At 43.4% G+C, this 20168-nt stretch overlaps 1 protein-coding gene across 6 annotated transcripts in view; it reads right to left on the bottom strand.

Moving 5' to 3' along the window:
• akap13 (A-kinase anchoring protein 13) overlaps window positions 1-20168 on the bottom strand; it is a 120699-nt gene that overhangs the window by 28592 nt on the left and 71939 nt on the right. For 3 of the 6 annotated variants that reach the window (XM_072664245.1, XM_072664247.1, XM_072664248.1), the window contains exons 11-17: window positions 16840-17345; window positions 15165-15215; window positions 14275-14334; window positions 10056-10239; window positions 7845-7941; window positions 2227-2269; window positions 1505-1622 (exon numbers count right to left, since the gene is read on the bottom strand). In XM_072664245.1, coding sequence (XP_072520346.1) covers window positions 1505-1622; window positions 2227-2269; window positions 7845-7941; window positions 10056-10239; window positions 14275-14334; window positions 15165-15215; window positions 16840-17345 — 1059 coding nt within the window. The remainder of the gene's footprint in view (window positions 1-1504; window positions 1623-2226; window positions 2270-7844; window positions 7942-10055; window positions 10240-14274; window positions 14335-15164; window positions 15216-16839; window positions 17346-20168) is intronic. The other 3 variants (XM_072664246.1, XM_072664249.1, XM_072664250.1) reach the window with 3 other exon arrangements.

Below are 20168 nucleotides of genomic sequence, written 5' to 3'. Positions count from 1 at the left end.
CCTGTGAGCTCTTAACTCACCCAATGTGACCTAACATCCACTCAGTCAAAACAAGAACAGCTGACCTTAGAACTGACTGATTTCTAGAAATAACACACACACACACACACACACACACACACACACACACACACACACACACACACACTAGATCTAATTAATAAACACTAATGAATTAACAAACTCAACAAGAATACTGCAGACCTCCAATCAGCTGAGATTTGATCAGATCCAACAGTTCTCAGAAACTGAAAAGGGGTCTGAGTGGAGTTCAGTTTTATAGAAGTGTGTGTGAGTGTGTGTGAGTGTGTGTTTGGCAGTGCAGCAGAGAGAAACCACAGCATGCCTCTGTTTCCTGCCGAACTTCCTTACATTGCATTACTGACACACAGGTTTGTTTTAGTGCAGTATCAGGACGTGATGTCATGCGTATCCCTACTGTACATAAGTATATTTTAAATGAATAAATAATAATAATAAATAAATAAAGTAATGAAAATTATATATATATATATATATATATATATATATATATATATATATATATATATATATATATATATATTTTTTTTTTTTTTTTTTTTTTTTATACACTGTGGAAATGTAAAGCTGTTGATCAGGGCAGTAAATCACTGATATTAGAATAAACACTAATAATAACACTCCTACAGAAAGTGGTGGTGGAGGTTCTCCATCACTGTGTTCATCATTAGAACATTTCCAAAGTTCTCCTCTCTCATGGAGTCTAGTATTATTTAGAGTTCTCCTCAGATCAACACCTGGTTTGGTGGTAAATCAGGGCTTAATGATGGTAAATCAGGTGAGCCGCTGCTGCTGCTGCTGCTGCTGCTGATGGAGTTGAACACATCCTCCACGCTGTGCTGGCTGGACTGGGGGGCGTCCAGGAGAAACCTCTGATCTCACTACTTTCTTTCTTCAGAATGAGAAGCTCTTGTTTCTCCTTTCTACTGGACTTATGTTCTAATATGATCTGGAGCTCCTACAGTAAAAACCCTCTCACTGCTGAGAGAGATGCTTACACAGGTTCTGCACAGGATCTGTCTGTGTCAGTTCTGCAGATGGAGAGAATATGTGAGATGTTCTCTGAATCTGCTGCTCGCTTTGATCTGCAGATCTACACCTGACCGCAGAGTCACACACCCACAGAACAATGGAAAACTGCAGAAGCAGCCGGGTCCGGAGAAACCTCAATGTTCAGAATGTCAACAACAACAAACGTCTCTCATGGCAACGGACAAAAAAACCCCCACAAACATAAAAGGTAACGGGTTCACCTGAATGCCAGAGGTCTGATGACAGAAATAACAACAACAGCAACAATAATAATAATAATAATCGTATTACTATTATCAATAATAACAACAGTTATAGCAATAATAACAGTAATATTAATATAAATTACTATATAATTTTAGATAGTGTTTCACTCAGACCCAAGTTTGACCCAACACACACACACACACACACACACACACACACACACCTTGCTCTTCTTGCTCATCTTGCTCTTGAGGTAGCTGAAGGTGCGGCTCACTTTGGTCCCGCCCACACGGGCCTCGCTACTGTCACTCCTCAAAGGGCCCGGATCTTCCTCTGATATACTGAGAGAGATAGATAGATGGATCAAAAATCTGTCATCATAACACAGAGATATCAATAAAAAAAAGACTTTATTACTGATCTAAAGCACTAAAACTTTTATTTCTGACGTTTTACCCATTTCCCCCCCAGTTTGGATCGGCACCTCTCCATCCCATACATATTCTCCCCCAGTCACAAGCAGCGCTCGACACTGGGAGGGTAAAGAGCGTCACATGCCTCATCCGCCAGCTAGCACCTCTGTTTCTGAACTGCCGCTGATGCGACGTCACCGGGCAACCAACGCTGTGTACCCGGCTCTGATGCATCAGCCAGCAGACGGCAGTGCCGGCCAGCACTGCACTGGAGCAATGTGGGGAGAAGGTACCATCTACCAACCCCGGAGAGAGAGCAAGGCCAAATGTGCTCTCTCTGGCTCTGGCTGCTGAGGGCTAGCAGCATGGCTGGGGTTCGAACCAGTGATCTTCTGGTTATATTGACTCTAATCCTAATCCTGACCCACATGCCCCTCTTGGAGGACCTGCAAAACATATACCCACAATCCTGCAGGATCTTACACTGACGGACACCTGTGTAACACCTACAGTGTACACCTGAGAGTCTCACCTGTACTCCAATGATTCCGTCGCTCTCGTGAGAGAAGTCAAATCTGAAAGACAGACAGACAGACAGACAGACGATGAGAGATGAGCTGAACTAATCAGACAACGTCCTTCTATAAACATCAGTCTACACAAGCAAAGCCCTGCTGGGAGACTTACACTGAAGATGTTCTCAGATCATCCAGAGCTTTGGGGAACCTTTAAGGAGAGATTTTAGAAGAACAAAGTTCCTTGTAGGTTCCTCAAAGCACCTTAAGAGGGTCCTCCACAACCTCCAATTGAAGAACCCCTAAAGGCTCCTCAAGAAACTTATACTTTTAACCGTGAAGGGTTGCAGAAAAAATCTGGGGTCCCCTGGGGTCAATCAGTCGTGGGGGGTTGGGGGGGGGGGGGGGGGGGTCACTGAGGACACATCACACACTCACTCAAATTGACTGATGAGCAATGGACCAAAACGTTATGACCACTTGCCTAATCTTCTCGTTTATCCACCTGCCACCAAAACAGCTCCCCCTACAGCTCTCAGAAGGTGGTATCTGTGGGATGTTGTTGCCACCAACATTCAACAATAAATTAAGACTAGTCCACTGTAAAAAATGTAAAGCTGCTGATCTGGTCAGTAAATCACTGATATTAGAATAAACACTAATAATAACACTCCTACAGAAAGTGGTGGTGGAGGTTCTCCATCACTGTGTTCATCATCAGAACATCTCCAAAGTTCTCCTCTCTCATGGAGTCTAGTATTATTTAGAGTTCTCCTCAGATCAACACCTGGTTTGGTGGTAAATCAGGGCTTAATGATGGTAAATCAGGTGAGCTGCTGCTGCTGCTGCTGCTGATGGAGTTGAACACATCCTCCACGCTGTGCTGGCTGGACTGGGGGGCGTCCAGGAGAAACCTGGAACCAGGCGCTGTGGTGCTTTAGAGCTTAAATACAGGCATCATTCTACTAACTAACAATCAGCTAAAATGACCGATGTGTGTTTTTACGGAGACTGGTGACCGTCTAAAGCACTATTGGGACAGGATTATTAGGGTTACACACGGGATAAGAAATCTCAGCATAAAAGATTGAGATGGGTGTGGCTACTCGATTTATGCACCACTGTCAGTCACCTCCAAAAAACATGTGATGATAAGCAGTGGTATAATCCACTGATGTTTAGTAATGATCCTAAACCTGTATGTAAGCTAAAGGCTACGCTACACAGTGACTCTCCTAGCGTTGTGTCTATGACGAGTCCTCCGGCTGGTCTTCTGGGTTTGACTGGGGTTTGCTGCAGATTTGAATGACCTGAGGTATTTGCTCCACGCACAGCAAAACTAAATGCTGGGACATGATGGAATATTTACCCACATGTTGATTTGCACAGGATTAATATATTAATGAATCAATCCTAAACGAATTAAATAATTCATTAATTCATCCTGAGGTTCTTTTTATGGAAAGATGGGACTAAAATCACTGGGAAACCCTGATAATAATGACCGTGTACAACTGCTCCTGTCCCAACAGGGCTCAGATTATTAGCAATGTCAATGAGCGAAGCCGATACAGTCAGATACCGAGCATGTCTTAGCTGATCGATTAAATCTGCGTTCATTAATAAAGCATGACGACGCGGACGTTCGCTGGGCTGCTCCTTTAAGAGACAGAAAAGCTGTTGCAGAACCAGAAATCTGCATTCTTGCTTCCCTCCTCAAACGAAACAAAGCACAAACCCGCCTTCGAATTCTCTGAGGAGTGACAAAGCCCCGCATGGAAAGTCTTTCTAAAGGCATTTCGGGCCTTCGCAGCAGCTGTGGAGTGTAAATGGAGGCTTTGACAGTGTGTATGTGGATCAGAACTGGGATAAAAAGCCAGTGGGAAGAAGAAAAGTGGAGGAAAAGGCAGTGGCACGCTAGAGGGTCTGCGTCCCTGGCCGAGCAGGGTAATAACTGATAGGGGTTACTGCATATTATTCCCCTAAAGCCCTTTCCTCAGTCTCCTTAAGCTGGTAATAATGGCAAATAACGTCTCCATTTACAGCGGAGGGAGCTCAACCTTCCACCAGGGGAAGCTGGAGAGATGGTGATTCCAGATGCTGCAGAGGTCTGCTGAACGCTTCACTCCCTCTTCACTATCACCTCCTTTCTCTCCCTCAGGCTCAAACACTGCTGCTGCCTTTAAAGGGGAACCCCATCCATTCTTTAAAATTCTTTAAAAATTCCTGCATAATTCAGACGAACGCATTCAGAGTGTGAACTGGTGTGAATTGGTTCATTGTATAGGCCTTTTTTTTTTTCTTTTTTTTTTTACAGTGGTAATGAATGAGACCAGACGGCGGTCGCCATGACAACATAAATACAGCCACTATTTTATGTCCCATCCAAACCCACCAGTGCAGCTACACGAGTCTTCTGAGTTTTATATGGAACGATGATGATGATGAGAATCTCAACTAATCCAGTTTTCTTCTCAGAACTCTGGTAGAACAGTAGATGCATTCCCATCAGCCCTATAGTTCCCTATGAAGTGGACATTTTAGGTGAGATTCCAAATCAGATCTTTAAAGTGCGTAGTGAGGAGTGAGTAACCAATTAGCACTACACAGGAAGTTGACGGTCAGGTTTACCCATCAGTCATCAGGGGTCATAAATCTGAGCAGCAAATGTCTTCTCCATGACGACGTTGGAGGGAATTCCGAATGAGGGGATTGCCCCCCCACAACTAACCGGAGTTCCCTTGGCTGATCTCACAGGATTAGTGTAAACTAGGGAATACAAGGGCACTGCTTATGGACCCTGTGGAATGGAATGCAGCATCAGGCAGTGTCTTCATCACCATCAGGTGTAATAACTTTCTGTGAGGAGCTTTTAGAGGTTCTTCTAGGAGCTTTTAGGAGGTTGAGATTGAGAAACCCACCACTCTGACTGACTGAACTGTAGACAATTAATTACTTTAAAAAGTGGTACTGGAATCTCTCTTTATTTTAATAATTTGGTAAATGTACTCCAGATCAATAACAACATTCCCCAAGCGATCTTTAAGATCTTTTTAGAGCAGTAATGTCAAATATATGCATTTCGAGGATCATAAGAAATATTAAATCAATTTCTAGTTTGATACCTAATTAGTACACGAGTTAAGGCCATCAGTCAGTTTACTGCTTACAAAATGCACTTCCATATAACACGTCAAACACAGCGTCAGCTCAAACAAGGAATGGTTCACCATAAATTTAAATTTACACAGTTTCCCCAGTTAGCCCAAACAGTCTTGATCAACAAAGACCAGGGACGTCCCAACCCAACCCAGGGGACCAGGCCCGATCCTTTGTTTTTACCGCTGCACTGCTGTGCTAGGCGGTGTTCAGATCTAACTAGGGATGCACTGATTCGATATTGGGATCGGATATCAGTTAGTAACAAAATTAGCTTCATAAGGTATGGGATAATTCAGATTAGATAATTCAGATAATTCGGATAAGGCAGATCCATGAAACCGGTCCTTTCACTTTACTTTCACTAAATGTGCAAATAAATAAATAAACAAATGGTATTTAATACATTTATATCTATGTTAATTTTTTATTTTTCCCAGATTTAGTAAAGTCATGTTTAAGTCAATCCTGATGCCTTAAGTCTTCCCCACATGAAGGTGAGGTATTACATTCATATGGCAATGGTATCGGATTGGTATTGGGTATCGACCGATATACAAAGTTAATGTATCGGTATCAGAACTGAAAAAGCCGGATCAGTGCATCCCTGCCCCTAACCACATGTTCCAATGGTTTTTAACTTTTTTTTTTAAATAAAGTGCAGTAGTTTTTCAACAGCGCTAAAAGATTAATAAAAATAATTTTGAGGATTTTATTCTTGGTAGACCATTCCTTTAAGACTGAACAAACACACTGGCTTTCTGTTAGAGGGTTGGTTCGGCCTGGACAGGAAGCAGGGAGGTAATTCAGTCATGTGTGTTTTTTTAAGGACGTTTTAAAGAGGTACACTTACTTATTCACACACAGGTCATTCCACAAATATCATCCAGGGCAGGACTCAACATTCTTTTAGTAACAACAGAGGGCGCACTTTATAAAGCAGAGTCCATGGCTCAGGCTCTTTTTTTTTTTTTTTTTTTTTTTTTTTACTTACTGGCAGCCTCCTCATCCTCACTGGATGAAGAGCCAATAGCAAACAGAGTTTTAGATTTGGGCAGGATTGGCGAAACGCTGAAGGAGAAGCTGATTCGCCGCTTGGGTCGAGCTCGTCCAATCACTGCAGAGGTCCATGGCGACAGGCAGAAAAGAGACCAAATCAGGGGTTACTACAGAAACTAATGAGGGCGTGCCTCCATTCCCAACAGAAGAGGACACCGTGCACCAGTACAGCGTACAGACGGGGAGGGGAAACAAACAGCCGTGATCCATCCAGAGCCAAGAGAGAGAGAGAGAGAGTGTCGGAGCCCGGTTCAGACCGGTCAAAGAACAGAGACAGATCCAGAGCACAGACCAAAACGCAGGAGCAGGGCGGTGCCAAACATCAGGTGATCACCGGAGGACAGGGTACAGAGGTGGATGTGGACAGAGAGACACTCGCAAACCAACCAACCAGCAAACAGTGACGTTCTCCACGGAGTCAGACCTCCGCAATCAATCAGACAAGACATGTTTGGTTAAGTTGATGCTAAGCTAACACTGCTAACACACACTGAACTTAGACTGTCACCAATTTCGTTTTTGTAAACATGTCCAAAACAATCCTTTTTTTTTGCTTCATAGTGTAAAGAATACAATTGATCAAAGCCAGGCACGGATATACCTTATTTAATCATTTATGCTAAAACTGCACCTACCCTATAAGGACAAAAGTATGTGGACACCTACTCATCCATTGTTTCTTCTGACATCAAGGGTATTAAAAAGAGCTGATCCTGCTTCTGTTGGAGTAACTGTCTCTACTGTCCAGAGAAGACTTTCTACTAGATTTTGGAGAAGCAACAACAGCATTAGTGAGGTCAGGATGTTGGATGATGATCACCACCCCACCTCATCATCCTCAACTTCCCAACTCATCCCATTCAAAAGTACTGGATGGAGCTCCACCACCATCATTCCAGAGAACACAGTTCTTCCACTGCTCCACAGCTCAATGCTAGGTGCTTTATATAGGGGTGTCCTCAAACATTTGGACATTTAGCGAACAGGTGAAAGTGCTTCCGGTTCCACCAGCGTTCCTCAGCTCTGTGGAAGAGGGTCCGTTTGGGTTTATAGACTCAAGTTAGTCCCACCGTCTCCTAAACCACATCCATCTACCAGCTAATGAAGATCTGGAGGAGCTCTGAGAGAGCGGCTGAAGGAGGAACCGGACTCGTCGTCCTTAACAACCGCTAGAACTTCTAGACCTGAAGAAGCACCAAACATGTCCTGGCTGATCGGCTACATTTGTGGCGAGGAGGACAGCACCATGCTGCTTTGGGGGAAGTGACTCTGTGAGCTGATCTGGGTGCAGGAGAAGTACACTGATCCCAGAAGAGCAGAGAAGGCTCTCAGAGAATACAACAGTGTCAGGCTTTATACACACACACACACACACACACACACACACACACACACACACACACACACACACACTTACCATCAAGGTCCCTTGGGCTGATGGCTGACATGGAGACGGACTTGGTGAGGGTCAGCGGAGGGGGGGGAGCACAACACCTTCCACCCTGAACTGACTGCTGGTACAAACAACAAACACACACACACACACACACACACACACACACACACACACACACACACACACACACACACACACAAACACACACACACACCACAATGGAGTCAATATACACCTCTTACGTGATTAGGGTTTGGTATTGACCAGAACCTGGTGATATGACCCGTATCGAGATACAGGGGTTATGGTGCGTTATACTGCAATTTTTTTCTGAAATAAAATTTTAGGAAAACTGTCCTTGTATAACAACTGGTAGACGACCGGAAATCCAACAGTCAGTCATACCATTATTCATAAAACCTGAGCAAAAGGAGTTTACTTTTTATCCAATCAGAACAGGGATCTGAGGAAAAATATTCAAAAACAATATTTCATAGACTACAATATTTAAATTGAACTCTTTTAATGTACTTTTGTTATTAAATTAACTGAAACAATCTGCATACTTCCACACAAAACTGAATGACACGTGAGCGAAGCGCCATCTTTCATCATTATATGTCAGTAACAGCTTCCACTAGGCAGTGTTCTGACCATTCACCAAAATCACGCTATAAGTAGGCAACACCAACACAGCATGTCTAGTAGGTAGTCAGAGAGGTCAGGTGACCAGGCTCTCGGCACTTCTAGGTATCCACCTTATTCTGCCACGCCTGTCTTACCCCCAAATTTCCAGTGTTGTGACACATCCTATCCCCCCGGACACATTCACATCCTAGCCAGCTGAGTTGCCCCCAACTGGAACAGTCGGGGGGATAGGATGTGTCCGGGGGGATAGGATGGGTCACATCGTTCTTATCATATCTAATGTTTTCTGGTGGAACTGTGATATGCAGTCTAAAGTAGCTACCGCTGTGGACAATAAAGTAGCTATGGATAATAAAGTAGCTACCTATGCGAACCCAACATCCCCACAGCCTATTAAACGTTATTTAAAGCAGAGCTAGTTAGCTTTTTTATGGTGCTGTGGAGCACCATGTCCAACAAACGGAGGACCTGCATCTGTGGGTAAAGGTGTTAAATTTAAAAACATCCGCCAAGGCACCCACTCGCCTGCTCTCGAAGCAGTGTCACGTGGGATATTGTCGGGTAGTGTTGTGTAAAGTAGGATGTTAGCCTAAGAGCTAACCTAGATAATTAACCAAGAGCCTTACAAGCACCCAATGCATCCACTTCACCTGAGCTTCATCTGAGCTTCATAACAGAGCCCTTTAGACATTCCTTCTTTTCAAGAACTAAACTAAATGCTAAACACACAATGTTTAAAAGACGCCGCTCTGACATTCATTAATCGCTCCTTTAATACTCATTTAAAATGATTCATATAACAATGGTGCAAATCCAGTCAGCTAAGGTTGATTTGGTCTGTTTCTGAGTCACATCCGGCCCACTACCACAATGAAAGTCTGCTCAGAAGCAGGCCAGATACGAGTCCCGTTAACTTTCATTTTAATTCAATCTAAATGGTCAAATTTACTGTTTGAAAAGTGGATTGATAGTGATTTTAAAGAGGATGAGATGCTGCTCTCTCACGGCTGTAAAGAAAAGTCATTGTCAGCCTTCACTTTTCAGGCTTGTGTATATGATTTAAAAACATAATCCAAACATAAAACTCAGTTAAAATTCCATATATAGGTCACTGACCCACGAGTGGTTTTCACAATGAAAGGCATGGCCTAAATTCTGCAATGTAATAATAAGAGCATAGGAATTTAACATCAAAGGGTTTAAATACAACCTTCAATGGAGGAGCAAAAGCATGCAAAATAAACCTATTTTAATTGAATTCAATTTAATTGAAATATGAAGTCAACATTTAGTGAGAATCAGCAAGTTACAGCTCATTTACCAGTGAAACCCACTATACTTCAATGACCAGCAGTCCTTGACCTTTCCAATATGGCAGACACACAGCTTTATCACCACAACAGCAGCTAGTGTAGCCTCAGACAGTCCTACTGTAGTCAGCTCATTTTTAATACAGCATTTATTTTAAAACCGTCTATATATTTTTGTCAGTATTGTCAGTATAATTAGTGGAAAGTCTGTGAGCCCCCTCCCACCCAGACCCAGGTAAACAAGCATATGTCTGTGACCGTGAAAAGTGTCTACCTGGCTGTCCAGACTGCTGGCGTCTCCCATGTCGGACTCCTGCTCCTCCTCAGTGAGGGACACCAGCGATCCCCTCTCCTCACTGTCCAGTCGGCCCGGTCGGCTCGAGTCGCGCTGGGACTCCACCTGTTGTGGAGCCGAGCACTTCCCCACCTCCCCCTCAGCCAGACCCTCCAGACTGTAACTGCAGGAGGACACAGAAACTTAGGTCAACAGAAATCATAATAAACAGTGCAAGTACAAGTTTTTCACAAATACACTATGTGTCCAAATGTTTGTGGACACCCCTTTAAATGAATGCATTCCGCTACTTAAAGTTGCACCCATTGCTGACACACACACAGACTGGACTCTATAGGACTCTCTGGAGCAGATAAACAACATGAACCTATTGGCTCCATGCTGCCTAATAATGCCAGGCGTGGGCAAGAGGGGTATAAAGCCCCCCAGCATTGAGTCGTGGAGCAGTGGAAACGCTGTGTTCTCTGGAATGATGGTGGTGGAGCTCCATCCAGTGCTTTTGGGATACGTTGGGGAGTTGGGGATGATGATGAGGTGGGTTGGTGATCATTATCCAACATCCTAACCTCACTAACGCTTATATTGCTGACTGTGACCAAATCCTTACAGCAATGCTGCTCCAAAACATGTACATGTACATGTACTGATCTGACCAGTCTGGTGTGTGTCAATCCTTTGAGCTGCAGTGCTCATCATACTCAGGTCTGATTGGCTGAGTAGAGTCACGTGTGACATTTGCAGCACATGCTGAGAGTTTCCTGGGCTGCTATGCTTGTACCGTAAAGGCAAGAAAAGTCCAAATCAGCTAATACTAGTTTGTCAGTTATAGGTCCAGGTCCAGACAGGACAGCGCCTGGGTGCTGACCTAGACAGCGGTTCCCAAATTAGTGACAGGGTTACGATGTGGTGATCATCCCTGACACACTAAGATCTGCTAGATACCAGCAACAACAAGAAGGAAACCACAAACTGCAACTGGCCACTTACATGCTGTGCAACTTCCACACACAGATATCTCTTCCACAGTAACACACACACACACACACACACACACACACACACACACACACACACACACACACACACACACAGTATGGTGTGAAAGTTGAAAGTTGTAAGTGCTGGTGCTGTTACGTCCTTTGCTGTCCTGAGGTGTCAGAGCTCAGTCCTGCTAACTGAACTCTTATTAACCTGAAACCCTTCTAATGAACACATTCAAGTATGTTTAAGTTGCTCCCATTGCTGACACAGACGTGCAACTGCACACACACAGCTTGTCTAGTCCCTGTAGAGAAGAAGAACTGCCAATAGAATAGGACTCTCTGGAGCAGATCAACATCATGAACCTATCGGCTCCATGCTGCCTAATAATACCAGGCGTGGGCTAGTAGAGGGGTATAAAGCCCCCCAGCAATGATGGTGGTGGAGCTCTATCCAGTACTTTTGGGATGAGGAGTTGGGGAGTTGGGGATGATGACCTCACTAACACTCTTGTTGCTGAATACAATCAAATCCTCACAGCAATGCTCCTCCAGAAGCAAGTCTTCTTCTCTGGTATCTCAGTATCAGTTACTCCAACAAAAGCAGGATCTACTCTTGATTTCAGAACAAACAATGAATAAATGAGCAGGTGTCCCAATACTTTTGTCCATAAAGTGTATTTTTGCTCATGGGCTTTCCCTACAGTTAGAGAGTGCAATTGGCGGTAGAGACGGTAGAGTAATACTACAGGATTTTACACTAATATGACACTATGGGTTCTGCAGCGTTACACAGCAGCAGTTCTGGAGAGAGGTTCTCCTCCTGCAGCTCCACCACCAAACCTCCATAGTGCAGTAGCAGCAGCATTCCGGCCCGGAGTGGGAATGACGGAGATGTAGTTCTCCCTGTTCCAGATAGTGGAGCATCAGCATGACCCTGAAGCTGCTGGTTTAAGGTGGAACAGCTCCAGGATGATGCTTTAACCTTAAGAGAGTAGCCAAACCACACCAAACTCAAGGTTACATCAATACATAATAATGAAACTGCTGATAACTCTCATGCAGTAACTTACGTTGACATAACGGATTTCATTCATGTGGAACCAAAGTTCTCCTTTCCCCCCAAAAAATAGGGGGCGCTATGGAGAAGAAGCTTCACATCATCCACATAAAGCCCATCTCTTAATAAAGCTGACTCATCAGTAGCGGCAAGCTTTCTGATATTGTTCTAATCATTCATGAAGCTTACGATTCAGTATGATTAAATAATACAAACAAGTGACCGGTCAAACACACACACACACACACACACACACACATATCCCTACAGCTGAACAGCACCTGATAGATCAACAGCTGAAACCAAAACACACACAAACAGACGAAGTCAAAGCCTCCGGTGTTCAGCCCATCCTGAGAAAGCAAGACTAATAACGCTGGATCTTACCACTCATCTGGCTCTGAGATATAAATGAGAATATTGGTCATTGTGAGCCGCTGTGCAGTCTGACTGATGCTGGAGGAGTTTGTGCACCGTAAGGCTGCATCCGCCTCCGACAGAGTGAAGCAAACGGAAATGACTTTGTCTGAGGTCTACAAAGGATGTCCATTACAGACAGAGGAGGAAATGGAGTCTCTCTCTCTCTCTCTCTCTCTCTCTCTCTCTCTCTCACACACACACACACACACACACACACACAAACACACACACACACACACACACACACACACACACACACACACACACACACACACACACTGTACACAATGTCATACTTATAACAGCAGATGTAATCATTTGTATCTTTAGACAAACTCATTTAAAGCTGTGCTTCTGATTTACATTAAAATTAACTCTATATAACATTAGAATAAACCCAAATAAACAAAGTCAGCGGTCAGTGAGAGTGTCTACCTGTAATTAACTCTATATAACATTAGAATAAACCCAAATAAACAAAGTCAGTGGTCAGTGAGAGTGTCTACCTGTAATTAACTCTATATAACATTAGAATAAACCCAAATAAACAAAGTCAGTGGTCAGTGAGAGTGTCTACCTGTAATTAACTCTATATAACATTAGAATAAACCCAAATAAACAAAGTCAGTGGTCAGTGAGAGTGTCTACCTGTAATTAACTCTATATAACATTAGAATAAACCCAAATAAACATAAAGTCAGTGGTCAGTGAGAGTGTCTACCTGTAATTAACTCTATATAACATTAGAATAAACCCAAATAAACAAAGTCAGTGGTCAGTGAGAGTGTCTACCTGTAATTAACTCTATATAACATTAGAATAAACCCAAATAAACAAAGTCAGTGGTCAGTGAGAGCGTCTACCTGTAATTAACTCTATATAACATTAGAATAAACCCAAATAAACATAAAGTCAGTGGTCTGTGTGTCTACCTGTAATTAACTCTGTTTATTTAGGTTTATTCTAATGTTATATAGAGTTCATTACAGGTAGACACTCTCCCTGACCACCTGACTTTGTTTATTTAGTTTTATTCTAATGTTATATAAAGTCATGTGGTCAGGGAGAGTGTCTACCTGTAATTAACTCTATATAACATTAGAATAAACCCAAATAAACAAAGTCAGTGGTCAGGGAGAGTGTCTACCTATAATTTAACTCTATATAACATTAGAATAAACCTAAATAAACATAAAGTCAGTGGTCAGTGAGAGCGTCTACCTGTAATTAACTCTATATAACATTAGAATAAACCCTAATAAACATAAAGTCAGTGGTCAGGGAGATTGTCTACCTGTAATTAATTCTATATAACTTTAGAATAAACCCAAATAACCATAAAGCCAGTGGTTAGTGAGAGCGTCTACCTGTAATTAACTCTATATAACATTAGAATAAACCCTAATAAACAAAAAGTCAGTGATCAGGGATAGTGTCTACCTGTAATTAACTCTATATAACATTAGAATAAACCTAAATAATTAAAAGTGCTCCAAGGAAGGACTACCGGTGCACTGGCAACAGGATCTTGGGGAACCAAGACTCATTGATGCGAACCCTGCAGGTCCTTCCTCACAACTTGCAGGATTTAAAGGATTTGCTGCTGACACACTGGTGCCAGACGCCACAGGAAAGGGTTAGTGGACCATCTGCTTGGATTAGTACCACTGTGACAAGGGTATAGATATATAACTGCATTTAAACCTATATAAACATTCAGGAGAGAGACACACTTTACCTTCGAGCATTCATCTCGTCAGTCTCTGGACGGGGCACATCGGAGGGACACCAGCTCATGCTACATCCAGAAGCAAGGGAGGGATGGGGAGGAGAATACAGAGAGATGACAGAGAAAAGGCAGTGAATGGGGTGATTTAGTTTCTGCAGGAAAAAGTGGAGCTGTTACTGATGATGATAAAGAAGATGATCTACAAATAGTCTCGAATTTATCAATTTAATGTCGTATTTTAAAAGGCAGCCATGGAAACAGCCACCTCAAGGCTAGAGTGTATTATATATATATATATATATATATATAATGCATATCAGTAAACTCTGTAAAGTTTTACTGGAGCCGGTTTAGATTTAGAGCTACAGGGTGTGTAGTTCACAACTGTGGAATGACTCAATCCAGTATGAATCTGGAATGTGTTTAGTTTAACAGTCTGAGAGTTCCTTAGAAAGCCATTCTAATCCAGTATGAATTTACAGTGTGAAAGTTAGAATTAACAGTATGACAGCAATAAATGTGGGGCGATTTTAACTCAGTATGAATCTGCACTATGGTGTGATTAGTCTCACGGTAATAATTGTGAATCTATTGTAATCAAGTACGAGTAATTTGTATAGCAAAAACTAGGGAGTGATATGAACCCAGTATGAATCAGTACAAGATGTAGTTTTTCTAACATGACCTTTTATTGACTGAAGAGATATTTTGATCCAGTATAAATTTACCACAATCATTCAGTAATCATTTAGGAGTTTTATCCAGTATGAATCTATAGTGTGTGTAGTAGTAGTAGTAGTAGATCGGGAGCGAATAGTCTCTTGTAATTGGCTCAGTCTGTAGCACTGTTACCGGCCACCTCCAACAGTAAGGTGTTTACTGAGACGTGGTGCTGGTACCTTCTCCTGTGTCCTGCAGGTTTCCCGCAGCCGTCCGCACTCGGCACCACACTGACCAGAATGAATGAGGAAGGAAAATGAAAAGGAAACAAAAAGGTGAAACGATGGAGACGAGTGAGAACTGAAAGTGAAAATGACTGAATGAATGAAGTGAGTAAAGTTGTGAAGGATGAGCTTGAGCCGTACCAAGCGTGAACCCTTTAATAAACCTCCACTTTACAGTCCAGATACCCCAGTGTTGAACTGTACCAGTAAAATACCATTTACCACTGAATTAATTACTTCACCAGAAAAAAGTACTCACTGATTCTCACTAGCAGGTACTGAACCTGAACATGCACGCTCCCATCTGTCCGGTACATTCGCCATTACTGAAGTACTTTGGTAAATGGCATTTCTCCCTGAAGTTTTACAGTACTTACAAGCAGCACTTACACAGTGACCTTTCCAGGTGGCATTAGGCATTTCTCCACAGCGCGAACCAAAAACTATTTGTATACTGGCTTGTTTGCTGGCAGTGGCCTGACTGGACAGCAGTGCTTAGCCAAGGAGCTAACCGGGAGAATCAGCTCGCTAAGTGGCTTCCATGAACAGTACAGTGAATCGTATCGTCTGACTGAATGTCGACTACTGTGTTTCTAAACTGCTCACTGTGGCAAATGTCATTGTTCAGCATCAACAAGCCAGTGTGACTGAGCCTTTACACACAATTTAATCAATCCCAATCCAAAACTGTATAATCCAATCCCTATCTGAATCCAAATCTCTATAAACCAATCCCAATCCAAATCCCTATAATCCGAATCCAAATCCCTATAAACCAATCCCAATCCAAATCTCTATAACCTAATCCCAATCCAAATCCCTATAATCCGAATCCAAATCCCTATAAACCAATCCCAATCCAAACAGTATAATCCAATCCCTATCTGAATCCAAATCCCTATAATCAAATCCCAAATCTCAAAAATCCAATCCCTATCTAAACCAAATCTCTATAATCCAATCCCTATCTAAACCAAATCCCTATAATCCAATCCCAATCCAAATCCCTATAACCCAATCCAAATTTCTATAATCCAATCTCAATCTAAACCAAATCCTTATAACCCAACCCCAATCCAAATTTCTATAATCCAATCTCAATCTAAACCAAATCCTTATAACCCAACCCAAATCCAAATTTCTATAATCCAATCTCTATCTAAACCAAATCCCTATAATCCAATCCCAATCCAAATCCCTACAATCCAAATCCCTACAATTCCTTTCCGAATCAGAACCCTTATACTCTAAACGCCAGTTAAAATCAATATACTCCAAATTTTTAATTGAATGTAGCTGAATCTGAATCCAAATCCATTCAGCCATCCAATCATCCATTCAGCCTGAATCATTATACCCCCAATCCCAATCTGAATATACCCACATTCCAACATGAATCTATATACCCAAAACAAAATCTGAACCAGTATATCCAAATCAGAGTCCCTACAGTCCAAATCCCAACCTGAATCTACTCCAAAACACAACCGGACTCAATCTACCCAATTCCAGTCTTAATCAATAAACCCAAAACCCAGCACTACTTGATTCAGGCTATCTGGGGCAATTTGGAGAAATTGTCTGGTCTAATCCCACACGCATCACTTTCCCATCCTAAGTGCATCCTTACCTGCGCTGGACCATCTCTGCTTCTCCACTGGAGTTCCTGCCCGGCCCCCAGCTGTGCCTGCGTGATGGAGAAAGAGAGCGCACTGACGAGCGCAGGATGGTGGAGCGCTCCAGAACCTCCGTCAGGCGGTCCTTCTTTTCATCCTCCTCTGTCTCTCCGGTGGTCGGTGGAGCACCAGCTAGAGGCTGTTCAGAGCCTGGTGTGAGGGCGCCTCCTACAGGCTGAATGGAGCATGGTGCGAGTGCACCTTCTACAGTCTGATCAGACTTTCGCGCAAATGTGCCGTCCTCAGGCTGATCAGAGCCTAGCGAGAGAACACCAACAACATCAGAACCCGATGTGAGAGCGCCTCCTATAGGCTGTTCAGATCCCACCAGGAGGGCGTCCTCTACTGGGTGCGGGTTAGAACCACAGGGTTCAAGGCAGGAGGAGTCGTCTGTAGAACTGGACCCAGTTACGGAGACCCCACTGGTGGTGTCCGGCGTAAGTGTGGCAGTGTCTTCACTCTGAGGGAGACAATGAGAAGGAAAGAGAATCACTTTAATTCAGAAACACACACACACACACACACACACACACACACACACAATAATAATAATAATATTAAAACACACCTGATCATCTCACTGTCTATTACAAAGTCCCTTATTGAACAGGCGGAGATCATCAATTCCCAAATCCCATTCTGGCCCCCTATCCCCAAATCCCATTCTGGCCCCCTATCCCCAAATCCCATTCTTGCCCCCTATCCCCAAATCCCATTCTTGCCCCCATCCCCAAATCCCATTCTGGCCCCCCAACTTATCCCAAAAGTACTGGATGGAGCTCCACCATCATTCCAGAGAACACAGTTCTTCCACAGATCCACAGCTCCTCAATGCTGGGGGGCTTTATACCCCTCTAGCCCACGTCTGGCATTAGGCAGCATGGAGCCAATAGTTGATCCATGTTGAGTCTTATTCTACTACAAACATTTGGACATGTAGTGTATTTAGGGCAGAGATCACTGAGTGCTTCATACATCAATAAATAACTAAATGACCAGAATTGAATAAAAGTGTACTCTGAAAGTGGGTCCTGATCGAACACTGCAGCCACAAACTCCCTCGCCCTGCTCCACTCACTCACGTGTCAGACTGGGCCAGTGAGGGTTACGCTGGCAGAGGTTTTTTTCCAGTTTTGTAAAACTTACATAACTGTGAGACACACACCCCCACCCTTCACAAGATCATTACTGGTTTTCTCCCAAGTGCAGGAGCACAGTGCCCAGTCTGACAGTGGGTGCGGCCTGACTGGGAGAACATTTATGAATAATGGTGGCCAAAAACACACACACACACACACACACACACACACACACACACACACACACAGGTCATAAAAACACGTCACAGTGTCTGTTTTTTCGGTGGTTGGATGCGTTACGGTGCGACAGAGGGTCTGACTACGCTCTCTCCCTTTTTAAAGCGACCTGCAGCTGGAATGGTAACACATGAGCACCGGAAAGCCCCCACACCTAATCTGAACACTGCTATCAGCCCCAGCTCAGAGACACAGCTCAAAATAACCCCCGGGCCTGCAGCAGCTCCATCAGCAGGATGAAGAGTGTGACAGACAGCACCCACACTAAGAAGCAGTTTCCCAACAAGTCCAGAGAGAGCAGGAAGAACCGGAGGTTCTCTGTGGTTTAAGGGTGAGGACTCTGAACGATCACCAAATCATTATTTGACAGCTGGTGCAATCAGTCAGCGCGAAACTGCGCCCGACTCCCAGTCACGATCCGATGCGCCCGACTCCCAGTCACGATCCGATGCGCCCGACTCCCAGTCATGACCCCCCCCCCCCCCCCCCACCTCCCAGGCACGATCCAACGCGCCCGACTCCCAGGCACGATCCAACGCGCCCGACTCCCAGGCACGATCCAACGCGCCCGACTCCCAGTCTAGAAAATGTCCAACGGTTCTAGTCATCATGTTAGAAAAGGTTTCACATAATAACTAATCTTTCATATTTGGGTGCTTTGGATCGTGACTGTGAGTCAGACGTGGGTCGGATCGTGACTGGGAGTCATGATACAATGCTCCAGATCAAACCCAAATGAAAGATTAGTTATTATGTGAAACCTCTCCAACATGATGACTAGAACCGTCCAGACGTCCAGGCTTGATCTTCTAACTTTCAAATCCGTACTTTCAAAATGAGGCTTAAAGCGGGGATCGGAACTTTAGACTTGTCCGTCTAATGATCTAGTCTGAACCGTCTAATGATCTAGTCTGAACTATCTAGTCTGAACCGTCTAGTCTGAACCGTCTAGTCTGAACCGTCTAGTCTGAACCGTCTAATGATCTAGTCTGAACCGTCTAGTCTGAACCGTCTAGTCTGAACCGTCTAATGATCTAGTCTGAACCGTCTAATGATCTAGTCTGAACCGTCTAGTCTGAACCGTCTAATGATCTAGTCTGAACCGTCTAGTCTGAACCGTCTAGTCTGAACCGTCTAATGATCTGGTCTGAACTATCTAGTCTGAACCGTCTAATGATCTAGTCTGAACCGTCTAATGATCTAGTCTGAACCGTCTAATGATCTAGTCTGAACTATCTAGTCTGAACCGTCTAGTCTGAACCGTCTAATGATCTGGTCTGAACTATCTAGTCTGAACCGTCTAATGATCCAGTCTGAACCGTCTAATGATCCAGTCTGATCCAGTCTGAACCGTCTAATGATCCAGTCTGAACCGTCTAATGATCTAGTCAGAACTATCTAGCCTGAACGGTCTAATGATCTAGTCAGAACTATATAGTCTGAACTGTCTAATGATCTAGTCTGAACCGTCTAATGATCTAGTCTGAACCGTCTAATGATCTAGTCTGAACTGTCTAATTATCTAGTCTAAACTGTCTAATTATCTAGTCAGAACTATATAGTCTGAACCGTCTAATGATCTAGTCTGAACCGTCTAATGATCTAGTCAGAACTATCTAGCCTGAACCGTCTAATGATCTAGTCAGAACTATCTACTCTGAACCGTCTAATGATCTAGTCTGAACCGTCTAATGATCTAGTCTGAACCGTCTAATGATCTAGTCTGAACTATATAGTCTGAACCGTCTAATGATCCAGTCTGAACCGTCTAATGATCTAGTCAGAACTATCTAGCCTGAACGGTCTAATGATCTAGTCAGAACTATATAGTCTGAACCGTCTAATGATCTAGTCTGAACCGTCTAATGATCTAGTCTGAACCGTCTAATGATCTAATCTGAACCGTCTAATGATCTAGTCTGAACCGTCTAATGATCTAGTCTGAACTGTCTAATTATCTAGTCTAA

This window comes from Salminus brasiliensis, chromosome 19 (genome assembly GCF_030463535.1).
Source record: "Salminus brasiliensis chromosome 19, fSalBra1.hap2, whole genome shotgun sequence".
Taxonomy (NCBI): Eukaryota; Metazoa; Chordata; class Actinopteri; order Characiformes; family Bryconidae; genus Salminus; species Salminus brasiliensis.
This window is presented reverse-complemented; position numbering and strand designations above follow the sequence as displayed.